The 19,445-nt window shown below is 60.6% G+C and overlaps 2 protein-coding genes across 20 annotated transcripts in view; one reads left to right on the top strand and one right to left on the bottom strand.

The window, feature by feature from the left end:
- The window catches only part of TMC6 (transmembrane channel like 6), an 18,790-nt gene extending 10,889 nt beyond the window's left edge, over window positions 1-7,901 (bottom strand). Inside the window, exons 1-8 of one of the 12 annotated variants that reach the window (XR_004055063.1) lie at window positions 4,185-5,277; window positions 2,408-2,545; window positions 2,162-2,289; window positions 1,915-2,004; window positions 1,399-1,557; window positions 835-940; window positions 566-662; window positions 201-461 (exon numbers count right to left, since the gene is read on the bottom strand). Coding sequence is in view for 11 of the 12 variants with exons in the window: in XM_030923610.1 (XP_030779470.1) it covers window positions 201-461; window positions 566-662; window positions 835-940; window positions 1,399-1,557; window positions 1,915-2,004; window positions 2,162-2,289; window positions 2,408-2,463 (897 nt within the window). In the remaining variant the exon portion in view is untranslated. Of the gene's footprint in view, window positions 1-200; window positions 462-565; window positions 663-834; window positions 941-1,398; window positions 1,558-1,914; window positions 2,005-2,161; window positions 2,290-2,407; window positions 2,546-4,184; window positions 5,278-7,795 lie in introns of those variants that run through there. The other 11 variants (XM_030923610.1, XM_030923613.1, XM_030923614.1 and 8 more) reach the window with 11 other exon arrangements.
- Window positions 5,489-19,445, top strand: TMC8 (transmembrane channel like 8). 8 transcript variants are annotated; one of them, XM_030923606.1, is made up of 16 exons: window positions 6,259-6,379; window positions 6,797-7,253; window positions 7,397-7,545; window positions 7,814-7,963; window positions 8,241-8,323; window positions 8,850-8,986; window positions 9,310-9,457; window positions 9,985-10,155; window positions 10,460-10,599; window positions 13,439-13,562; window positions 13,920-14,017; window positions 14,208-14,391; window positions 14,540-14,670; window positions 14,765-15,058; window positions 15,353-15,431; window positions 17,337-19,445. In XM_030923606.1, exons 2-16 carry the CDS (start codon window positions 7,063-7,065, stop codon window positions 17,613-17,615), a joined length of 2,358 nt encoding a protein of 785 aa, XP_030779466.1. In that variant the 5' UTR covers window positions 6,259-6,379; window positions 6,797-7,062; the 3' UTR covers window positions 17,616-19,445. The 8 variants fall into 8 exon arrangements, with proteins under 8 accessions (XP_030779462.1, XP_030779466.1, XP_030779465.1 ...); XM_010381912.2 differs by having other exon boundaries at window positions 6,260-6,379; window positions 14,765-14,923; XM_030923602.1 differs by lacking the exon at window positions 6,259-6,379 and adding an exon at window positions 5,489-5,576 and having other exon boundaries at window positions 13,439-14,017.

Here is a 19,445-nt window from a genome sequence, read left to right as displayed (position 1 = left end):
GGCCTCCCAGCCCCATGGGAACCCCAGCACGATGGGCATCAAGGGACATTGAGAGGGAGGCGGGGAGCTGGCTGTGGCCACCTGGAGTCACAGCGGGCCAAGGGTTGGGGACCCAGGGAAGCTGGGACAAGAAGGGGACATGGTACCAGGCCAGCAAAAGACAGGCACCCCCCTGTACCCCAGTCTTAGGGCTTCCTCACCGCGCCTGTGAGGAGCTCCAGGCCTGTGCAGACGGGGGCAGGGCCTGGCAGGGTGGGCAGGAAGGCGACCTGCGGGCCCATGATGAAGGCCACCAGCAGCAGCAGCAGGAGGGCGTTGAAAGCCAGCAGGGTCTTGAGGAAGAGGAAGTAGGAGAGCACGCTGGAGCCGAACTGGCCCCCGATACGCTTCAGGGCATAGCGCCATGGCGTCAGGGCCTGCAGGCCGGAGAGCAGCGCCAGCCCCAGGCTGTGCAAGGCCTGCTGGCACAGGCAGAGAGGCCATGAGGGTGAGGCCGTTGGAGGCACCAAGGCCACCCCAGCCCTGCCCAGCCGCCCCAGCCCCAGGGCAGACAAGGGGCCCCTACCAGCACGCAGGCATATCTGAGCCGGCCACAGCAGGAGAAGACCCCGCCGCCGCCCCGCTGGCCCCTCCACTTCCCCGTCGGGGTCCTGCTCTTCTCTCTGGGGACAGAGGCAGCCATAAGTGCCTGGACCAATAAGGGGCCTCTCTCCTTCCTGGAGACCAGTCACCCACCGGCTTAGCCCCTTCTCCCCCACCACCCAGCCCAGCTGAGGAAGTGAGTCTGGGGGTGCAGAAGCAGGGGCGGGGGCGGGGCGGGGCGGGGCTGCTCACCGCAGGCTGCGTTTCTCAGCCAGGCTTAAGGGCATCCCTCGAAGCATGTGGTCCCGCTGTGCCACCGCCAAGCTCTGGAGCTCCTTCACCAGGAGGCTCTGCTTCTCTGCGAGAGGGAGAGGCAGGTCCTGCCCATCCTCAAGTGCCCTCCCTGCCACCTGCAGCCAGAACCCTGGACAGGCCTGTGCGTCCCCACAGCGCCATCCCGAGACACCTTGGTGCCCTCATTTGAGCTTGATTCACCAATCCATGTGTTTGCTTCAGTCGGCCGCTGCAACAAGCAAGAAGCTCACAGCGCAGAGGGGCCTGTTTCCCCTACACAGTCCCCAACTCAGGGCCCAGGGCCACAACCTGCCCAGCACTTCAGGATGCTTGTAAGACCCCCACTTCCCTGTCCCCACGGGTCCCTACAGAGGGACGGGGGAGCCTTCAGGAAGCTGCTAAGGGATAGGAGAGGGACCTCTGGCTCTGCAGCACCCCAGCCCCCGCCCTGGCCAGGCTGGCCTCCTGCACCCCACCTCAGGCCGGTGTCCACCTGGGACTGGGGCTCCGATGCCCACTCACCCTCCTCCTCCCGGGCTGTGGGGTCCAGCTCCAGGTCGTACAGGCGGAGGCTGGGCCGGGCGGAGAGGACCAAGTTCCCGAGCAGGGGCCGGCTGCTCCTGCGCCGAAGCTGCACTGTGCGGCTGTAGTACTGGGAGATGATGGCGCCTCGGCTGCGGCCTACGGAGGCAGCTGGGCAGGGCCAGGCCAGGCAGGGCCAGGCCTCCCTCCCTTCAGGAAGGGCTCACCACAGGCCTCCCCATCCCTCATCCCTTCCCAGGACCCAGGAAAATCCTTTCAACAAAGACTTCGGGCACCACTGCGCTCCGAAAGCCTATTTTTACCCCATGACGACTCTGGAGTCATTTTTAGAACCCAAAGAGGGCCACATGGGGCTGTGCTGGGCCTCCAAGCGACAGATGGGGTGGGCTAGGAGCCCGCCCTCGGCCTGGCTCTGAGCTACAGGAGCAGCCGCTACCCAGGGAGATACCTGGTGGGAAGCCCAGCCCAGCCCCAGGGGCTGGGGGTCCCACTCACCAATGGTGCGGCTGGGCATGCTGGCCAGGATGCGGAGTGTGGCCGTGCTCTGGGTGCCCTCGGGCCGCCGGAGCGTCTGCTGGCCACTCCCTACAAAACAAGAAAGACTCGCCAGGGGTCCTGGAGATGCCGTTGGCCACAGTATCTCCCACCCCATCCCAGGCCTGCAGAGCCGGGAGACCCGTCCTGAGGGGCTGGGGCACCCAAGTATTGGTCCACACTGCCCAGCATCCAGACCTGGGCTCACCTGTGGCCTCCTGCTCTCTCTGCTGCAGCTCCAGCCCCTCCTGGGCCACCCACTGGCTCTGTTCTTGGATGAGCTGGTGGAAGGAATGGTGCACTTCGCTTTCATCGTAGGGGCTGGGCTCCTGGCTGCTGAGGGGGTTGGGGGGACGGTCAGGATACAGCCGCCTCTCTCCTTCCAGCGGCCCCTGCTCAGGTGACCTCTCCGTGAGGGGTGGAACATTCCAGCCCCCAGCCCCAGAGCACTTACCCCTGGTCCCCCGGGGTCTCAGGGACATCGAGGATGAAGGCCAGCGGCTGGGCCATGTCTCTGGCCAACGCCCACTAGTCTGCAGACCTAGGGCAGCTCAGAGCCTGGGCGCCACCTTCGGAGCTTCCTGCTGCCCATCTGATGAGACAGGGGCACAGAGCCAGGGCTGGCCTTCAATGCCTGGTGGGCGTTCACCCCGGCCATTCCCGGGGGGACCACGGGAGGTGCCACTCACAGCCCAGGCAGTCCTGTTTGCCCCCCTACCACCCCAGGTAAACACGTGGTCAGGCACCAAATAAGTCTCATGCCAGAATGGAATGGGGCCCCTCCAGTGTCTGGAAAGGGGAGAGAGGAAGGAAGGGTGTGGGGTCTGCAGTTCCCCATCTGTTTCCTTGATGTCGCCAGTCCCTGGGAAATGGGGAAGAGGTGGGGTGCCTGTAGACACAGCCCCTTTCAGGACCTCCATTCCCAGGGTTCTGGCACAGAGACACCTCCTTTCTGGAGAGAAAGGGCAGGGCAGGCTGGAGGCCGTCTCTGCATCTGCCCTATGACCCCAAAGCACTTCCTCTAGAGGAAATTAGCTGCTGGAGCCCTCACCGCCCCCAGCCCCAGGCGGAAGCAGCAAAGGAGGCTCTTCCCCCACACACAGCGGTCACTCCATGCCACCCCCATCAGGGCGCCAAGGTCCTCATGTTCTCAGAAGACCCACTCCCCTGCATTCCATCATCCCAGGGCGGCCAGCTGGGGAGGGGTGGCCAGGACCTCAACAGGCCTCCTTTGTCCTGGCTCTGCGTCACCCAGCACAACTGTAACCAGAGCAGCCTTGCCTGGGGCCCTGGGCTCAGGGCCTATTCACCCTATGGGAGTGGAGCCAGGACTCAGCTCCCAGCCACCAGCGAGTCCTGCCTTCACTCTCAGGAACTCAGGGCTCAAAGTCAGCCGGGTTGAAGGGCGATTCCTCGGACAGGCAAAGCCTGGGTGCCCCGACAGAGCAGCTCCTTGCAGGGGTGCCAGTCACAGGGCCAGATGGTGCCCTCCCTCAGTGTCCAGGGTGCCATCTTCGGGTCCAGGCCCCACACCACCCCCTCCCTCCAGCAGGAGCAAAGAGGTGGGAAAACCAGTACAGAGCTGGGTTCGAGGCGGCCCCCACCCAGCCTAACACGGGACAGCTGCCCAAGGAGGGGCTTAAGGACGCCCCATCCAGTCCCTAAAGCTGGAATCCCTTCCTCCAGACAGGCCCTTCTAAGGTCAGGGGACCCGGGGACCCGGCACCCCAGCGCCCCGCCCCGAGGCCCAGGAAAGTCCAGCGGAGTTTCCGGGCGTACCATTCCTGAGCCCTGAGCCAGGTGGGGAGGGCTGGGTGGCGCCCGTTTCCAGGAACCCCCACCCCATCCGGCAGCGAGCCCCCCGGGAGCAGCCGCTACCCAGTAAGAACCGCAACCTGGCCCCGGAGCCCAGGGCGGCTGCAACTCGGGGGCCACTGAACCCGCCCAGCCGGCCTCCCTGTCCCTCCCCTCCCAGTGCCCCGGAGCTCGGCTGGGGGATCTGGGTGGGGGCTGCAGATTTGGCCCCCCCACTCTGTCCTCCGCGCTCCTGCCGCTCCCAGCTCTGTCCGAGCCGGAGAGTCAAGCCCTGGGAGCTCCAGGAGCACCCGGGGAGGGAACTCGGCTACCAAGTGGCCTTGGAGGCCGAAAGAAATTCAGGGGGGCGTTCCGCTGTCCCCGCATGATAAGCAGCCGGGCTGGCAGGACCCGGGGCCGGAATCGCGGCTGCTCACCTGGGAGGCGCCGGGAGGGAGGGGCCGCGCGCAGCCACGGCTCACCTGTGCCCCGCAAGGGCCGCCGGGAACTAAGGGCTCGGCTCTCCTTCCCGAGGGAGTGGCAAAGGGTCCCACGGGGCGACTGGGCCAGTCGCAGCTCTGGCGGGGCCTGGGGGTAGCCGCACCTCCCGGCCCACGTGGGGGGCGGGCCTTGGTTATCACGTGACCCGGCCCCGCCCGCGGCGTCCCTGCTCCCCTCCGGGCGCCCCGCGGTGACTGTGCCTTCCTCCCCTGCCAACTTCCGACCCCTCCTCCTGAGGTCTGAGCTGGGCCACGGCGGGCGGAGTGTCTGGATTCATTCCAGTCCCCGGTTGAAGTATCCAATTTTTGTGAGGCTCAGTTTCCCCAAGTTCCAAAAAGGGGCAGTACTTCGAGACCCATCTGCTCCCCATAGTTGGGGATTGTCCAAGATGCCGCTGAAAGCCCCAGGAACAGTCTCTCACGCCAGATTAGGCAACCCTCCCACCGCAAGCCTCCTGCTGACTCTCCCGACCTCCGCTGGGGAGCCTGGTTACCTGCCCCTACTGACACCTGCGCAGGGTTCATTGTTTATCTAGCAAGAGTTCTGGCTCACTTCCTGTGTGCTGTGTGGAGAGGAGGGGGATGAAAAGGAGGACATGCTGACACATACGTGACCGTCCCCAGGTGCTGTACCCATTGCCCTGTTTTCTGTTATTTCCCATGAGCCAGGAAGGTATGCACTGATATTCTCTCATTTCACAGATGAGGAAACTGAGGCTGTGAGAGGTTAATCTGGGCGCCCCCAGTCAAAGCAGGAGACTTGGTGGTCCACCTGGGAACTCCATGGAGGAAACTGGCTTTGAGATGGCACCCCTAACCCCAAGCCCATTTGGAAGGATCATTCCTGGTGGCGAGAGGCCATGAAACAGGCAGGGTGAATGTGAGCTGGAGCCCAGGAGGGCAGGACAGGGCGCTGCTGCAGGTGAGAGCAGGCAGGCAAAAGCGAGGACCAGGCAGGGGCGAAGCTTGGGACCTTTTACAGCTGCCAGTGTGGTCCTCAGATGGCTACCCCAGCTGGTTCTTGGCAAGTGGCACCCCAGCATGAAGGCCCAGCCCCTGCCTCTCCTCCCACTGCTTCCCCCTCTCTGCATACCCACACTGAATTTGCATAAATGCCACCTCCTCTGTGGAGCCTCCCCAGATTGAACCCTGGTGGAGCACCTGCCACTTCCTATTGACATGTACATTTGTAGTTCTGTGCCCCCTCCTACCCCAGCCCACTGTGTGCCCAGCACCAGCACACAGCTTGGGGCTGACACACAAAGAAGTCTGGAAACCAGGAAGGAGGTGGGCAGAGAGGCAGAAAAACCTATGAACATTCAACCTGAGGTGACTGGGCCCTATAGCAGGTGGAGAGGGAGCAGAGAGGAAGGGCTGCGGGCCTCGCAGGGGCCCGAGGACAGGGAATTGGCAAAACTATGTCTTAAACATCTAGCCTGGGAGAGCATGAATGGAGCCAATTCCTGGGCACTAGCTATGGGCCAGGTGCTAGGCCTGGGCCTTGGCAGATGATAGCGCCAATGACGGGGGGCACCAAGAGTATCTGGAAACCCAGCAGCCAGGTTCAGGGAAGCCAACCATCCTGCCATTATCACACCCTCCAGGGGCTCTGTGGCAGGCAGATAAAGAGTTTGGCCCCTGCACCCCGCCATCCGTATCCCCACCCATGTCAGGCTCCCAACTCGGGCCTCGAGGTCAGGTGCTGCCTCTCCAGGCTGGAAGGGGTTGAACGGAGAGGGCCTCAGTCACAGGCTGGGCATCCCTGGAGGCAGCCAGGGGGCAGACCGGGACAGTGGACCCTAGGGCTGCAAAAGACCAGGCCCCGACTCCTGTGCAGAGAGGAAGGGCGGGCCACCTGCAGCCCAGCGTGCACAGAGCTCCCGGGGAGGCTAAGTGGCCTACGCCTGTTACCTTCACCTCCGCATCTCTGGGGCCCACAGGAAGTGTCTGCTCGGCCTCAGTTTAGAGCAGAGGAAACCATGGGGTGGGAGGAGAGGAGGGAGGTAGTAGAGAGGGAAGCTGGGGTTCCTGTCACGTGACCCCTCCTCTGGGCTCCCTCACTGCCCTGCCTGGCTTGTCAGGAGTCTTCTGAGAAGGGGACTCCTCCAGGGACTCGGTCCCTAGGTCCCCAGGTGAGCTGGATGTTAAGTGGAGGGAGAATGCAGAGGGTGAGGGGCTGTGGAGGGCCAGCTAGAGCCCTACAAGGGCAGCAGTGGGTCCCTGCTCCCGTCCCCATGGCTGGGGCTGTAGCCACAGGTCCTCATCGGGGGCTTGCGGGGTATCTGGCCAGACCTGGGCCTGGAGGCTGGACCACTAGAAGGAAGACAGAAGGGGGTCCCCGGCCATCCAGAGTCAGATGCGACAGATGCCAAGTCCCAGGAACTGTGGGGTTTGGGACACAGGCTCTTCCCAAAGGGCAAACTGGCAAGTGGAGAAGAGCAGGAATTGTCTCTCCTCAGGGTGAAGGTGGGCACAGGCACAGATGGGTGCAGGGTGCAGCAGGTCCTGGCTTTGCCTGTGACGGCCTCGACTTTCCATGCCCTTGACAGATGGGGAGACTGAGGCCGTGGCTGTGTCCCCCTCTGAGAGTTGGAGCGGGACTGGGCCCGAATTCGACCCCAGCAGGATTCTCTCTCATTTCTGAGCCCGGGAGGCGGCAAAGCGGCAGACCAGGGCAAGTGGACTCTAGGGCTGCAGGAACCCAGGCCCCGACGCCGGCGCAGAGGGGAAGGACGGACCCGCCCCCAGCCCAGAGTGCACAGAGGCCAGGGCCAAGGCCTTGCGGCTCATCCACCTGGGGCTTCATATCCCCCCCATGGGCAGCCAGGCGCCCCAGCCTCCACCCACGCCTGCCGAGATGCTGCCGCCGCGATCGTTGCCATCGGAGCGGGCCCCTGGGGTGCCGGAGCCCGAGGAGCTGTGGGAGGCAGAGATGGAGCGGCTGCGCTGCTCCGGGACGCCCGTGCGCGGGCTGCCCTATGCCATGATGGACAAGCGCCTCATCTGGTGGGTGCCACGCGGGCGCCGGACGGTGGGTGGGGGGCTGCTGCGAGGCTGCCCCGTCGGAGGGGGTGGGAACACCCTGTCTGCCTGGCCCAGGTGGGCAGGGCGGGTGACTCAGGGGCGTCCCTGTCACCACCCCCGTCCAGGCAGCTGCGGGAGCCCGCGGGGGTGCAGACCTTGCGCTGGCAGAGGTGGCAGCGCCGGCGGCAGACGGTGGAAAGGCGCCTGCGGGAGGCAGCGCAGAGGCTGGCCCGGGGCCTTGGGCTCTGGGAGGCGGCGCTCTACGAGATCGGGGGTAGGACCCGCGCGAACCGCGCCTCCCCTTGCCCTCTGTGGAGCCCCACTGCCCAAATCGGAAAAAGGAGGGTGGCATCATCCCACCTGCCTTCGCCCGGGTCCCCCGACAAATCAGCCCCTCCCCCTCCCACCCCCTCCGCCCGCGGGCACCGCGAACCTCGAGCCCCGCAGCGCCCCCAGGTGACTGTCACCCCGTCCGGTGGGTCCGCCCGTGGATTCTCAGCCCGGCCCCAGCCTCCCTGACCCACCCTGCTCTCTCCCTGCAGGCCTCTTCGGCACCGGAATCCGGTCCTACTTCACCTTCCTCCGCTTCCTGCTGCTACTCAACCTGCTGAGCCTGCTGCTCACCACAAGCTTCGTGCTGCTGCCCCTGGCCTGGCTCCGCCCCCCTGACCCAGGCCCCGCCCTGAACTTGAGTGAGTGCGCGACCCACCAGGGGAAGTGCTCCAGTGCCCACTTGCGCCATGAGGGGCTGGCCCAGGGCCTAGAGCGTGGGGACAACCCTGGGTGTGGTCCTGCCGTGCCGGCCCCGGGGCTCTCTCCCTGACCCCACCTTGTGTGGGGCACACCTCTGACACATCCTCAGCCCTCTGCTCAGGCCTCCCCAGGGCTGGGGGTTACGGAGCAGTAGCCGCAGAACCTCATCTATGCCTTGGGGAATCCCTCTCTATTGACCTCCTTCCTTCTCAACAGCCCTCCAGTGCCCTGGCAGCCGCCAGTCCCAGCCTGGCGTTTTGAGGTTCCACAATCAACTTTGGCATGTTTTAACTGGCAGGGTGAGTGAGGTCTGTCCTGGCTATGGTCCAGAGTCTGGGAGACCCAGGGAACTGGCTTCAGGGGCCACAAGTCTAAGAGGATCTCTACTCCTCCAGGGACATTTGGGCTCCTCAGGGGATGGCCTTACCTAGACAGACTGGCCTGGCCAGTGGTGGGGTTGGAGAGAGGCTTAGGCCACTGTGCCCAACATAGACTCATGGACACCTGCCCGTGGTCCTCGGAGCCCAGCTGGTGTAGGGGGTGCCAGGGACAAAAGGGGAAAAGTGCCCCGGCCTCCGGGAGCAGCACTTCCCCACCCTCATCCTGGGAAGCCATGGAGTGGGGGCTCCGGGGTTCCAGTCCTGGCTCTATTTCTCAAAGCCCTGTGACCTTGGGCAAGTTGCCGAACCTCTGTGGGCTTCTGTAAGATGGGACACTCCCTACCTGATGAGGGGATTGCACGGGGGCTAGCGAGATCATATATGGAAAGCACTTGAGCTGAGCCTGGCGCTCACCCGGGCTGGGTATCTTCGTCGCTGTCCCCAGGCCTTCACCAACACCTATCTCTTCTATGGTGCGTACCGAGTGGGGCCTGAGAGCAGCTCGGTGTACAGCATCCACCTGGCCTACCTCCTCAGCCCGCTGGCCTGCCTGCTCCTCTGCTTCTGTGGGACTCTGCAGCGGTGAGAGCGAAGCCCATGCCTTCAACCCTTCCCGAGGGAATCTTCCCTGATCCCCCTTTCCTTGGCAGGGTACTCTCCCATTGGCAGGAACGCCCATGGCCCCGCACAGCAGGCTCCTGGGTGCTTCCTCAGCCCAGGCTCTGGCCGCAGACCTTAGGAACAGGGCCACTGCCCCCCTACCCCTACCCCGACTCCTCACTCACCAGGACCTGCACCTGGGGCTGCAGGCGCCCTCCCCACCACAGGCCCAGAGCCGAGCCAAGGCTGAGGCTGGATGGTAGAGGTGCCCCTCCTCCAGCAGCCGCTGGTCTCCTGCCCCACAGGATGGTAAAGGGGCTGCCACAGAAGACTTTGCTGGGTCAGGGCTATCAGGCACCTCTCAGCGCCAAGGTCTTCTCCTCCTGGGACTTCTGCATCCGGGTGCAGGAAGCAGCCATCATCAAGAAGCATGAGATCAGCAACGAGTTCAAGGTGTGTGTGTGCGAGCGAGTGAGATCCACGAGCTGCAGGTGTGTGTATGTGAGCGAGTGCGTGAGCTCTACGAGCTGCAGGTGTGTGTGCGAGCGAGTGCGTGAGATCCACGAGCTGCAGGTGTGTGTGAACGAGTGTGAGCTCCACGAGCTGCAGGTGTGTGTGCGAGCGAGCGCGTGAGATCCATGAGCTGCAGGTGTGTGTGAGCGAGTGCGAGATCCATGAGCTCCAGGTGTGTGCAAGCAAGTGCGACTGTCCCAGTGTGTGTGAGCATGTGTAGGAGCCTGTGGGAGCGTGACAGCGTGTGAATGTGTGTGCGTGTGAGGGCACATGTGACTGAATGGGTGATGGTGAGCACTCCTGTGAATGTGTGAATCGGAGTGTCTCTGGGAACGTAACAGTGTGAGAGTTCGTGACCGTGCATGTGAGTGTGAACGGTTGTGACGGCATGTGAGAGCGTTTCCTGCACCCTTTCCTCCCACGCCCACCCCGCCTGCAGCTGCCCCTGTCCCCACGCTTCCTGGCAGGTGGAGCTGGAGGAGGGCCGTCGCTTCCAGCTGATGCAGCAGCAGACTCAGGCCCAGAGGGCCTGCCACCTGCTCTCCTACCTGCGGGTCAACATACTCATCGGGCTTCTGGTGGTTGGGGCCATCAGCGCCATCTTCTGGGCAACCAAGTACTCACAGGACAACAAGGAGGTGCTAGGCAACTGCATTCATTTAATCCTGGCCAGAACTGCAGGGGGAGATGGGATGATCCCATTTTACAGATGAGGAAACTGAGGCGCAGAGAAGTTCAATCGGTCGTGGCCACAGGTCACAGCCAGGACAGGCGGGCTCCCACTGGATATTCCCACCAACTGCCAGGCTGCCAGAGGGACTAGCTTACAGTCTTCCCTGTTCTGGGCCTGCCCCAGAGTTACACTTTAGGAGGCCATGGGGGGCAGAGAGCCGACAGGGGCCCCCCAGCACATGGGCTCCCCTGACCTGCCTTTTCCTGCAGGAGTCCCTGTTTCTGCTGCTCCAGTACCTGCCCCCTGGGGTCATCGCCCTGGTCAACTTCCTGGGTCCCCTGCTGTTCACATTCCTGGTCCAGCTGGAGAACTACCCTCCCAACACAGAGGTCAATCTCACGCTGATCTGGTGAGTGCCACCCTTGGTGGGGACAAGTCTGCATCCTGCTGCTCTGTTTTGGTTGTCACCTGGCACCTGGGGTCCCCAGCTGAGACGCTTCCCTGTTCACTAGTGGCCCAAGAGAAGGCAGGTAGACACCTCACAGCACACGACCTCATCGCCCCAGGTCTAAGGCTTTCCAGTCCCCCACCTCTGAAGGAAGTTGCCAGTCTGGACCAAGCTCTGACCATTCAGTGGAGCGAGGGACTGTGGCCAGGGGCGTTGGGAATGGGCTTTGCACACAGGAAAACCAGCAACACGGGACATGCAGAGCTTCTACACCCCGAGGCTTTACTCCCCTTACCTGGACAACCCTCACGTGACCCATGGAGTCCAGACCATCCTCATCCCCCTTTGAGGGATGAGGAAACTGAGGTTCACATGGGTGAAGCACCCAGCCAAAATCAAGCGCATTGTGCCTACCAGGTGCAAATTCAAAAGCAAGCCCTCGACCTCCTGGGCTCAAGCGATCCTCCCGCCGGAGCAGCTGGGACCACTCCCCCAGGCTCTGCCTTGTACTTAGGTACTTCTGCCTTAGTACTTAGGTCCTGTCTAGACCCCATACTTCTCCACCCTTCACTCAGCCACAGAAATTCTGTTGTAAAGCCCACCTGAGCTCCCATCGGCTTCTCTCCCTCCCACCACCCTCACCCATCACTTGCCCTGTTTTTCCCTCTGCTTCCTCAAAGTCAGCTGTGTTTGGTTTGCTTTGAAACTTTATTGTTGAGGCCCAGCGTGGTAGTTCACACCTGTAATCCCAACACTGTGGGAGGCCAGGCAGGTGGATCACCTGAGGTCAGGAGTTCGAGACCAGCCTGGCCAACATGATGAAACCCTGTCTCTACTAAAAATACAAAAATCAGCCAGGTGTGGTGGCACACACCTGTAATCCCAGCTACTCAGGAGGCTGAGGCAGGAGAATCACTTGAACCTGGGAGGCAGACATTGCAGTAGAGTGAGCCACTGCACTCCAGCCTGGGTGACAGAATATGACCCTGTCTCAAAAAAAAACCTAAAAATTCAAAGTGTTCAACAAGGTGGAGATTTTAAAAATAAGCCCTTGGACTGAGCTCAGTGGCTCACGCCTATAATCCTAACACTTTGGGAAGCCGAGGTGGGAGGATTGCTTGAACCCAGGAGTTCAAGACCAGCCTGGCCAACAAAGCAAGACCCCGTCTCTACAAAAAATTTAAAAGTTAGCGGACCTTGGTGGTGCACGCCTGTAGTCCCAGTTGCTTGGGTGGCTGAGGCAGTAGGATGGCTTGAGCCCAGGAGTTTGAAGACACAGTGAGCTGTGATCCCACTACAGCACTCCAGTCCTGGTGACAGAGTGAGACCCTGTCTCTAAGTTAAAAAGCTCTCACCAGCTGGGTGCAGTGGCTCATGCCTATAGTCCTAGCACTTTAGGAGGCCGAGGCAGGCAGATTACCTGAGGTTGGGAGTTCAAGACCAGCCTGGCCAACATGGTGAAACCCCATCTCTACTGAAAATACAAAAACTTAGCCGGGTGCAGTGGCGCGCACCTGTAATCCCAGCTACTTGGGAGGCTGAGGCAGGAGAATCGCTTGAACCTGGGAGGCAGAGGTTGCAGTGAGACGAGATCGTGCTGCTACACTCCAGCCTGGGTGACAGAGTTAGACTTCATCTCAACAAACAAACAAACAAGCTCTCACCTACCCCTAGCTCCGCCAACAGGAGAACCACTGTTCCCATCCACTCTCTAGCCCTGTATCAGCAGTGGGAATGTTCCCTCAGAGATAACACGTGGCCAGGCACAGTGACTCACACCTGTAAGGTCAACACTTTGGAAGGCCAAGATGGGAGAATCACAGGAGTTTGAGATCAGCCTGGGCAACATGGCAAGAGCCCGTCTCTACAAAAGCTACAAAAAAATTAGTTGGGCATGTTGCCACACCATCCTAGCTACTAGAGAAGCTGAGGCGCGAGGATCACTTAAGCCCAGGAGGTCAAGGCTACAGGGAGCTGTGATCCCGTCACTGCACGCCAGCCTAGGCAATGGAGTGAGACCCTATCTCCAAAAAAAAAAAAAAAAAAAAGGCAAAAACAGATAACGTGCATGCGATGATGTTTCGTTTAGACAATCTCACCTATTTGGTCTGGTCATGCATTGTGCAGTACCTATGTGTGGCACGTGTTTATGACATGCAAGCTCGTGTCAGTGGGCTTCGATGTCCACAGGCGGCAGAGGAAAGGAGGAGCTTGCCTGCAGTCAGGATCCTGAAAAGGCCACAGGCTTCTCCACCGCAGGGCTTGCTGCATGTGCCTCTCCACACCGGGTGTGGGGGAACGTGGCTGGACTGTGCAGTGTTTCTCAAACTGATTTAAAAACAGAACCCTTGGCCGGGCGCGGTGGCCCACGCCTGTAATCCCAACACTTTGGGAGGCCAAGGTGGATGGATCACCTGAGGTCAGGAGTTTGAGAACTGCCTGGCCAACATGGCGAAACACTGTCTCTACTAAAAATACAAAATTTAGTCAGAAATCGCTTGAATCTAGGAGGCAGAGGTGGCAGTGAGCCGAGGTCACACCACTGAACTCCTGCCTGGGTGACAGAGTAAGACTCAAACAAAAAAAACCCCACAGAACCCTTTTTCCCACGAATCACCTGGAGACTCAGACTCTGAGAATACACTTTGGACCACGTTGCCACAGACAGAGCAGGTTGGAAGGAGACTGGGCCCAGGAAACAACATGATCCCACTCAAGACATCAGCCACACCTGTAGCCTGGGGGGAGCCCGGTGCCTGTGTGCCTGGGCCCCTCCACCTGACAAGGTCCCTACCCCCAGGTGCGTGGTGCTGAAGCTGGCCAGCTTGGGGATGTTCTCCTTCTCCCTGGGTCAGACCATACTGTGCATTGGCAGAGACAAGACCAGCTGTGAGTCCTACGGCTACAACGCTTGTGACTATCAGGTGGCTGGCAGCCCGGCGGAGCCTGTCTCTCCCTTCCTTCTCCCCAAAAGCTCCCCTCAAACTGTGCAGAGCCCTGTTCCTGCCCCTTTAGTCACCTTTGAGAGAAGCTGTGAGCAGGACTGCCTGCACCATGGCACACCTCCAGGGGGCGCCACTGCTGCCACATGGTGTAGCGTGGCTGTCCTGGCTGTGGGGCTTCCTGCTCTAATCCCATCCTCAAGGCCTGGGTTTCAACCTAACGATTCTATCAGACACCAGGCAAGGCACCTGTACCACAGAGACCCCCCACAGGAGGCTAAGGGAAGGGAGGGCCGGGGGGCCGTGAGTGGTGACAGGTCCCCTTCCCCTGCACCCCAGTGCTGGGAGAACTCCGTGGGGGAGGAGCTGTACAAGCTGAGTATCTTCAACTTCCTCCTCACCGTGGCCTTCGCCTTCCTGGTCACCCTGCCTCGGAGGTGAGCCCTGGGGTGACGCCTCCAGAAGGGTGGGGGTGCCACGGGCATGTTGGGGGTGGCCAGTGGCTACAGCCAAGGGTGAGCGGGTCCAGTATGGAGCCCGGGAGTGAGTGGCAGGCTGTGGCTATGGCCAATACGGCCCACGCATCTGTCTGGAGTGGTGGGTACCTGGACCCTCCCATCCCTGCAGGCTGCTGGTGGACCGATTCTCAGGCCGGTTCTGGGCCTGGCTGGAACGAGAGGAGTTCCTGGTCCCCAAGAATGTGCTGGACATCGTGGCGGGGCAGACGGTCACCTGGATGGGCCTCTTCTACTGCCCCCTGCTGCCCCTGCTGAATAGCGTCTTCCTCTTCCTCACCTTCTACATCAAGAAGGTGTCAGCTCATGGCTGGGGGGTATGGGGTTCGTGCCTTTGGGTGGATGCCTTGAGCAGGGCTCGTCTCCTGCCCCCTTTCCTGGGCGTCAGCCTCCTAGGGTCTGCATAACTCTCTGATTCCTTGTTGCTGTTGCTTGCGCCCCCAGTACACCCTCCTGAAGAACTCCAGGGCATCTTCAAGGCCCTTCCGCGCCTCCAGCTCCACCTTCTTCTTCCAGCTGGTGCTCCTCCTGGGCCTGCTTCTGGCTGCAGTGCCCCTGGGCTATGTGGTTAGCAGGTGAGGGGAAGAGGAGGGGGGCACCCAGAGGATGGCAGGGGTAGCTCCTCACCCAGGACCCTGATGCCAGCCCGCCTTGGCCATCTCTCTCCAGCATCCACTCCTCCTGGGACTGCGGCCTCTTCACCAACTATTCAGCCCCCTGGCAAGTGGTCCCGGAGCTGGTGGCCCTTGGGCTCCCACCCATTGGCCAGCGTGCCCTCCACTACCTGGGCTCCCATGCCTTCAGCTTCCCCCTCCTCATCATGCTCAGGTGCTCAGGGCAGCAGGGGCCATGGGAGGGGGCACCTGGAGGGAAAGGTCCTTCCTTCCATAGGGGTGGTGAGCCTGTGCACCCCCAACCAGGAGCCAGATGCAGAAAGCCAAGGGAAGCAGGGTCCCCTGAAAGGCAGGTACCTCCTGGGCCCACCCTCTGGGCTGCCGTGGGGATTGCAGGATCACTGGGGAAGCACCATGTCTGGGCAGCCACAGCTGCTGAGCTCTTGGTACTGCTGTGCCAGCAATGAGGGGATGAGGGGCTCTTCGAGGAAGGAGAGGAGGGTCCCATCCTCAGATACAGCAGTGTGCAGTGAGAAAACCCCAGTACCGAGTATTGTAGAGACTGGGGTGGGGAGAGAGGAAGGCAGGGAGAGGTGCTTGTGGCCCCAGGGGCAACTGACCATGAATCCCCTTCCGACCCAAGCCTCGTCCTGACGGTGTGCATCTCCCAGACCCAGGCCAATGCCAGGGACATCCACAGGCTCCGGAAGCAGCTGGTGTGGGTGAGTGTCCTCGGGGCTGGCAAGAGGACAGCAGCTTCAGTGGAAACCCTTCCCTCTGTGTGGCCAAGGGCCTGGGACAGGTCTGAGTGGATCAGGCAGGTTCTTCCTACTGGAGGGCGTGGCCTCAGGCTGAGGGTAAAGATGGGGAAGGGGAGGAAGAGAACAGCTCAGGCTCCTGGTACCGGGAACCAGACCTGGTAAGACATGACTTTAGGGGCTGGGCCTCTGCCTGTAATCCCAGTGCTTTGGAGGCCCAGGCAGGAGGATCGGATCACTTGAAGCCATAAGTTCAAAACCAACCTGGGCAACAAAGCAAGACCCCGGTCTCCACCAAAAATAAGTAATTAATTTTTTAAAAAGAGAATGTGGCCGGGCTCGGTGGCTCACGCCTGTAATACCAGCACTTTGGGAGGCCGAGGCGGGCGGATCACGAGGTCAGGAGATCGAGACCATCCTGGCAAACATGATGAAACCCCGTCTCTACAAAAAATACAAAAAAATTAGCCAGGCGTGGTGGCGGGCGCCTGTAGTCCCAGCTTCTAGGGAGGCTGAGGCAAGAGAATGGCATCAACCCAGGAGGCGGCGGAACTTGCAGTGAGCGGAGATCACGCCACTGCACTCCAGCCTGGGCGACAGAGCGAGACTCCGTCTCAAAAAAAAAAAATTACCAAAAAAAGTAGCTGGGCGTGGTGGCATGCGCCTGTAATCCCAGCTACTTGGGAGGCTGAGGCAGGAGAATTGCTTGAACCCGGGAGGTGGAGGTTGCAGTAAGCCAAGATCACGCCATTGCACTCTAGCCTGGGCAATAAGAGTGGGAAAATAAAATAAAATAAAATAACAAAATAAATAATAAAATAAAATGGCATGGTGGCTCACGCCTGTAATCCCAGCACTTTGGGAGGGCGAGGTGAGTGGATTGCCTGAGGTCAGCAGTTCAAGACCAGTCTGGCCAACATAGTGAAACCCTGTCTGTGCTAAAAATACAAAAAAAATTAGCTGGGCTTGGTGGCGGGTGCCTGGGGTGTCTGAGGCAGGAGAATCGCTTAAACCCAGGAGGCGGAGGGGTGGAGGTTATAGTGAGCCGAGATCACCCCCTTGCACTCCAGCCTGGGCAACAAGAGCAAAACTCGGTCTCAAAAAAAAAAAAGGGTAATATGGCTGAGTGCAGTGGCTCACGCGGAGGCGTGAAGAGTGCTTGAGTTCAGGAGTTTGAGACGAAGCTGCATAGCAAGACCTCGTCTCTACTAAAAATCAAAGAAATGAGCTGGGCGTGGTGGCGCGTGCCTGTGGTAGCAGCTATTCCGGAGGCTGAGGTGGGAAGATCGCTTGAGCCTGAGAGGGTCAGGCTGCAGTGGGCTGTGGTCTTGCTACTGCACTCCTGCCTGGGCAACAGAGCGACACGCAGTTTCCAAAAGCAAAAACAATTTTAAAAAAGATACGACTTTAGGCTTGGGAACAGGGGTTTAATAGACCTGAGGGCGGAACAGTGACATCGCTAAGGCGTGGCCTCAGGGTGGGGCCTTTAACGGGGGCGTGGCCTTGGGCTGCTTGGGGACGGACTCTTAGGGGGCGTGGTCTAGAGCTGCATGGGGTGGGACCCTGGTGGGGTCTCAGGGCGTGTTGGGGGTGGGGCCCTTGGAGGGCGTGGTCTCGGACGGGTATATGGAGGGAGTGGTATCTGGCTGCGTTATGGGCAGGACTCTTGAAGGCGTGGTCTAGGGCTGCATCGGGGCGGGACCCTGGTGGGGCGTGGCCCTGGGAGGGTGTGGTCTCGGGCGGGGCATGGCCTCTGGCTACTTTGGGTGCGGGCTGGCCCTTGGGCAGAGGAGCTGCTGCTGCTGCTGTCCTCACACCCGCTCGTGGGAAGCGGCGCCTGTTGCAACTCGCCACTTGCTCTCCTCACAGCAGGTTCAGGAGAAGTGGCACCTGGTGGAGGACCTGTCACGACTGCTGCCGGAGCCAGGCTCAAGCGACTCTCCGGGCCCCAAGTCCCCTGGCTCCCAAGCTTCGCGCCCTCGGTCCTTCTGCCCCGGATTCCCATGCCCTGGCTCCCCGGGCCCCCGGGCCCCGCCGCCGGGCCCCTCCGTTGTGGGTGCCGCGGGACTGCGTTCCACTTGCCCGGGACCGCACGGTACCCCGGCCTCCGCCCGTAGATTCCGCTTCCCCAGCGTCGCAGAGCTGTAACCCCGATCCCTGCCTCCCCGGAGCCTCCCTGGGGTCCCTCCAGGCCTCCTTACTCCATCTTCCAGGCCCCTGGCGACCACCGCCCTCTTCAGTGGCTCCAGGGCCTCCCTCAGGGGTCCCCAAAGATGGACGCACACACCCTAGGGGCAGCAGGAAGAACATATGGGAATTTTCTCTTTATATTTTGATCTCATCCCTTTAAAATGTCTATTTTTTATTATGTTTTTTATAATATACATAATCTATTAGTATAGTATCTCATGAATGCAGTTTTTTTCTAGAGTGTGTTCTGACGTTTTTTAGAACCATGAGTGTAATTTATACACATACATCTATTGGGAATCCTCAGAAGTTGTTTACTGATGGAAGCACCTTCAGAAGAGTCTGGGGACCACTTCCTAAGGAAGGAAAGAGCTGGCCACAGTTAGAGCAAGCCTGCCTGGGGCGCCTGCTCTGTGTTCCAGAGCAAACTGCCTGCATCATCCCCTCCTGTTACTCTCCCTTCACCTAAGACAGTCAAGCCACAGCGTCAGCCGGGGCCGGAGCTGGGATTTGAACCCAGGCACTCAGGCTGCAGAGCCACACTGCCCCAGCGTGGGGCTTAGAGGCTGCTCCTGGCTCAGCTTTTCCCTAGCGAGAATCCTCTCCGTCCAGTCTTATAACTTAGCAGCCTCACATCCACAGAGCTGCCTTGGAAAACTCAATAGAGCCCTGGCTTCCTGCAGAGCCCTGTTCTCCCAGCCTGCTTCATGGCTCCCTGGTTGAGAGCCAAGCTTGCGGATCTGTGGCGTGAGGGTACCCGCACTGCCTGGGCCTTAGTGGTATGTACGGGCCTCCACTGTGGGCAGCAGCCAGGGGCCCAGGCAGGTGAGGCAGCTGACCACAAGGGCAGGGCTGGGTCCCCTCCCAAGGCTGTGCCTGATATTCTTGAGGCTGTTCAAGGTTCCTTTTCCAAGCCTCCTGTTCTCCCACCCCCACCCCTGCCATGCTGCAGTGACTCTAAATATGTGGTTCTCAGCCTTGGCGAACACCTGAGTAGCTGCTACAAGCTGGCCGCAGCCCAGCGACTCTGATGTGGTTGGTCCAGCAGCCAGGGCATCGGGACTTTTCGAAGCTCCCAGGTGACTCACCGGCAGCTGGGGATGCGAAGTGTCAGGAAGGAAGGTCAGAAGTCCCAGGATGCACTTGAAAAGCCTCTAGCTCCACCAGTGACCAGCTCCTGGCCAGACTCCTGGCCTGGACTCAGCATCCGGGAGGCTCTGGCCTCTCACCCTCAGGGCTGGGGGCTTCTTCACATGGTCATCAAAGACTTGGCCAGTTCCGCCTCTCCTGTAGCCATCCTTGTCTCACCCAGCATCACACGACCCATCAGTTCACCAGCAAACATGGTGAAGTGCTGCTGGTGCTGGGCCCTGTGCTGGGGTTAAGGGTTCTCTGGACCTCATCTGGCGATGAGAGAAAGAGGGAAACGGTGAGCTCTGTGTTCCGTCAGGGGGGAGCGACAAGTCTGGACCAGATAAAAGTGACTCATGTTGTTAATTAGCAGCTTACGACGGCCAAAGGTGGCCCCTGGACCAGTGGCCTCAGCATCACCTGGGAAAAGGTTAGAAATGCACATTCCCAGGTGCACCTCAGCCTCCTGAATCAGAGCAGCCCTTTGGCAAACCGTACTGAGAACCAACCGCATACATCACCAAGCACTGTGAACAAGAAAAGCTTTGAGACCTTGAAGGAATCATCAAACTCTGGGCCTCGGTGTGCTCACCCAGGGCAAGACAAAGACGCTGTGCTCCTCCAAGTGGCCTCCAAGATTAAATGAGCAATACTTTT

This window comes from Rhinopithecus roxellana, chromosome 19 (assembly GCF_007565055.1).
Source record: "Rhinopithecus roxellana isolate Shanxi Qingling chromosome 19, ASM756505v1, whole genome shotgun sequence".
Taxonomy (NCBI): domain Eukaryota; kingdom Metazoa; phylum Chordata; class Mammalia; order Primates; family Cercopithecidae; genus Rhinopithecus; species Rhinopithecus roxellana.
This window is presented reverse-complemented; position numbering and strand designations above follow the sequence as displayed.

Bases quoted from the DNA above. Each gene is read 5' to 3' on its own strand.
- TMC8 (XM_030923602.1), top strand. From the start codon at position 7,063: ATGGGCAGCCAGGCGCCCCAGCCTCCACCCACGCCTGCCGAGATGCTG. The intron at 8,987-9,309 runs GTGAGAGCGAAG...CCTGCCCCACAG, and splicing joins TTCTGTGGGACTCTGCAGCG to GATGGTAAAGGGGCTGCCAC. The intron at 15,432-17,336 runs GTGAGTGTCCTC...CTCTCCTCACAG, and splicing joins TCCGGAAGCAGCTGGTGTGG to CAGGTTCAGGAGAAGTGGCA.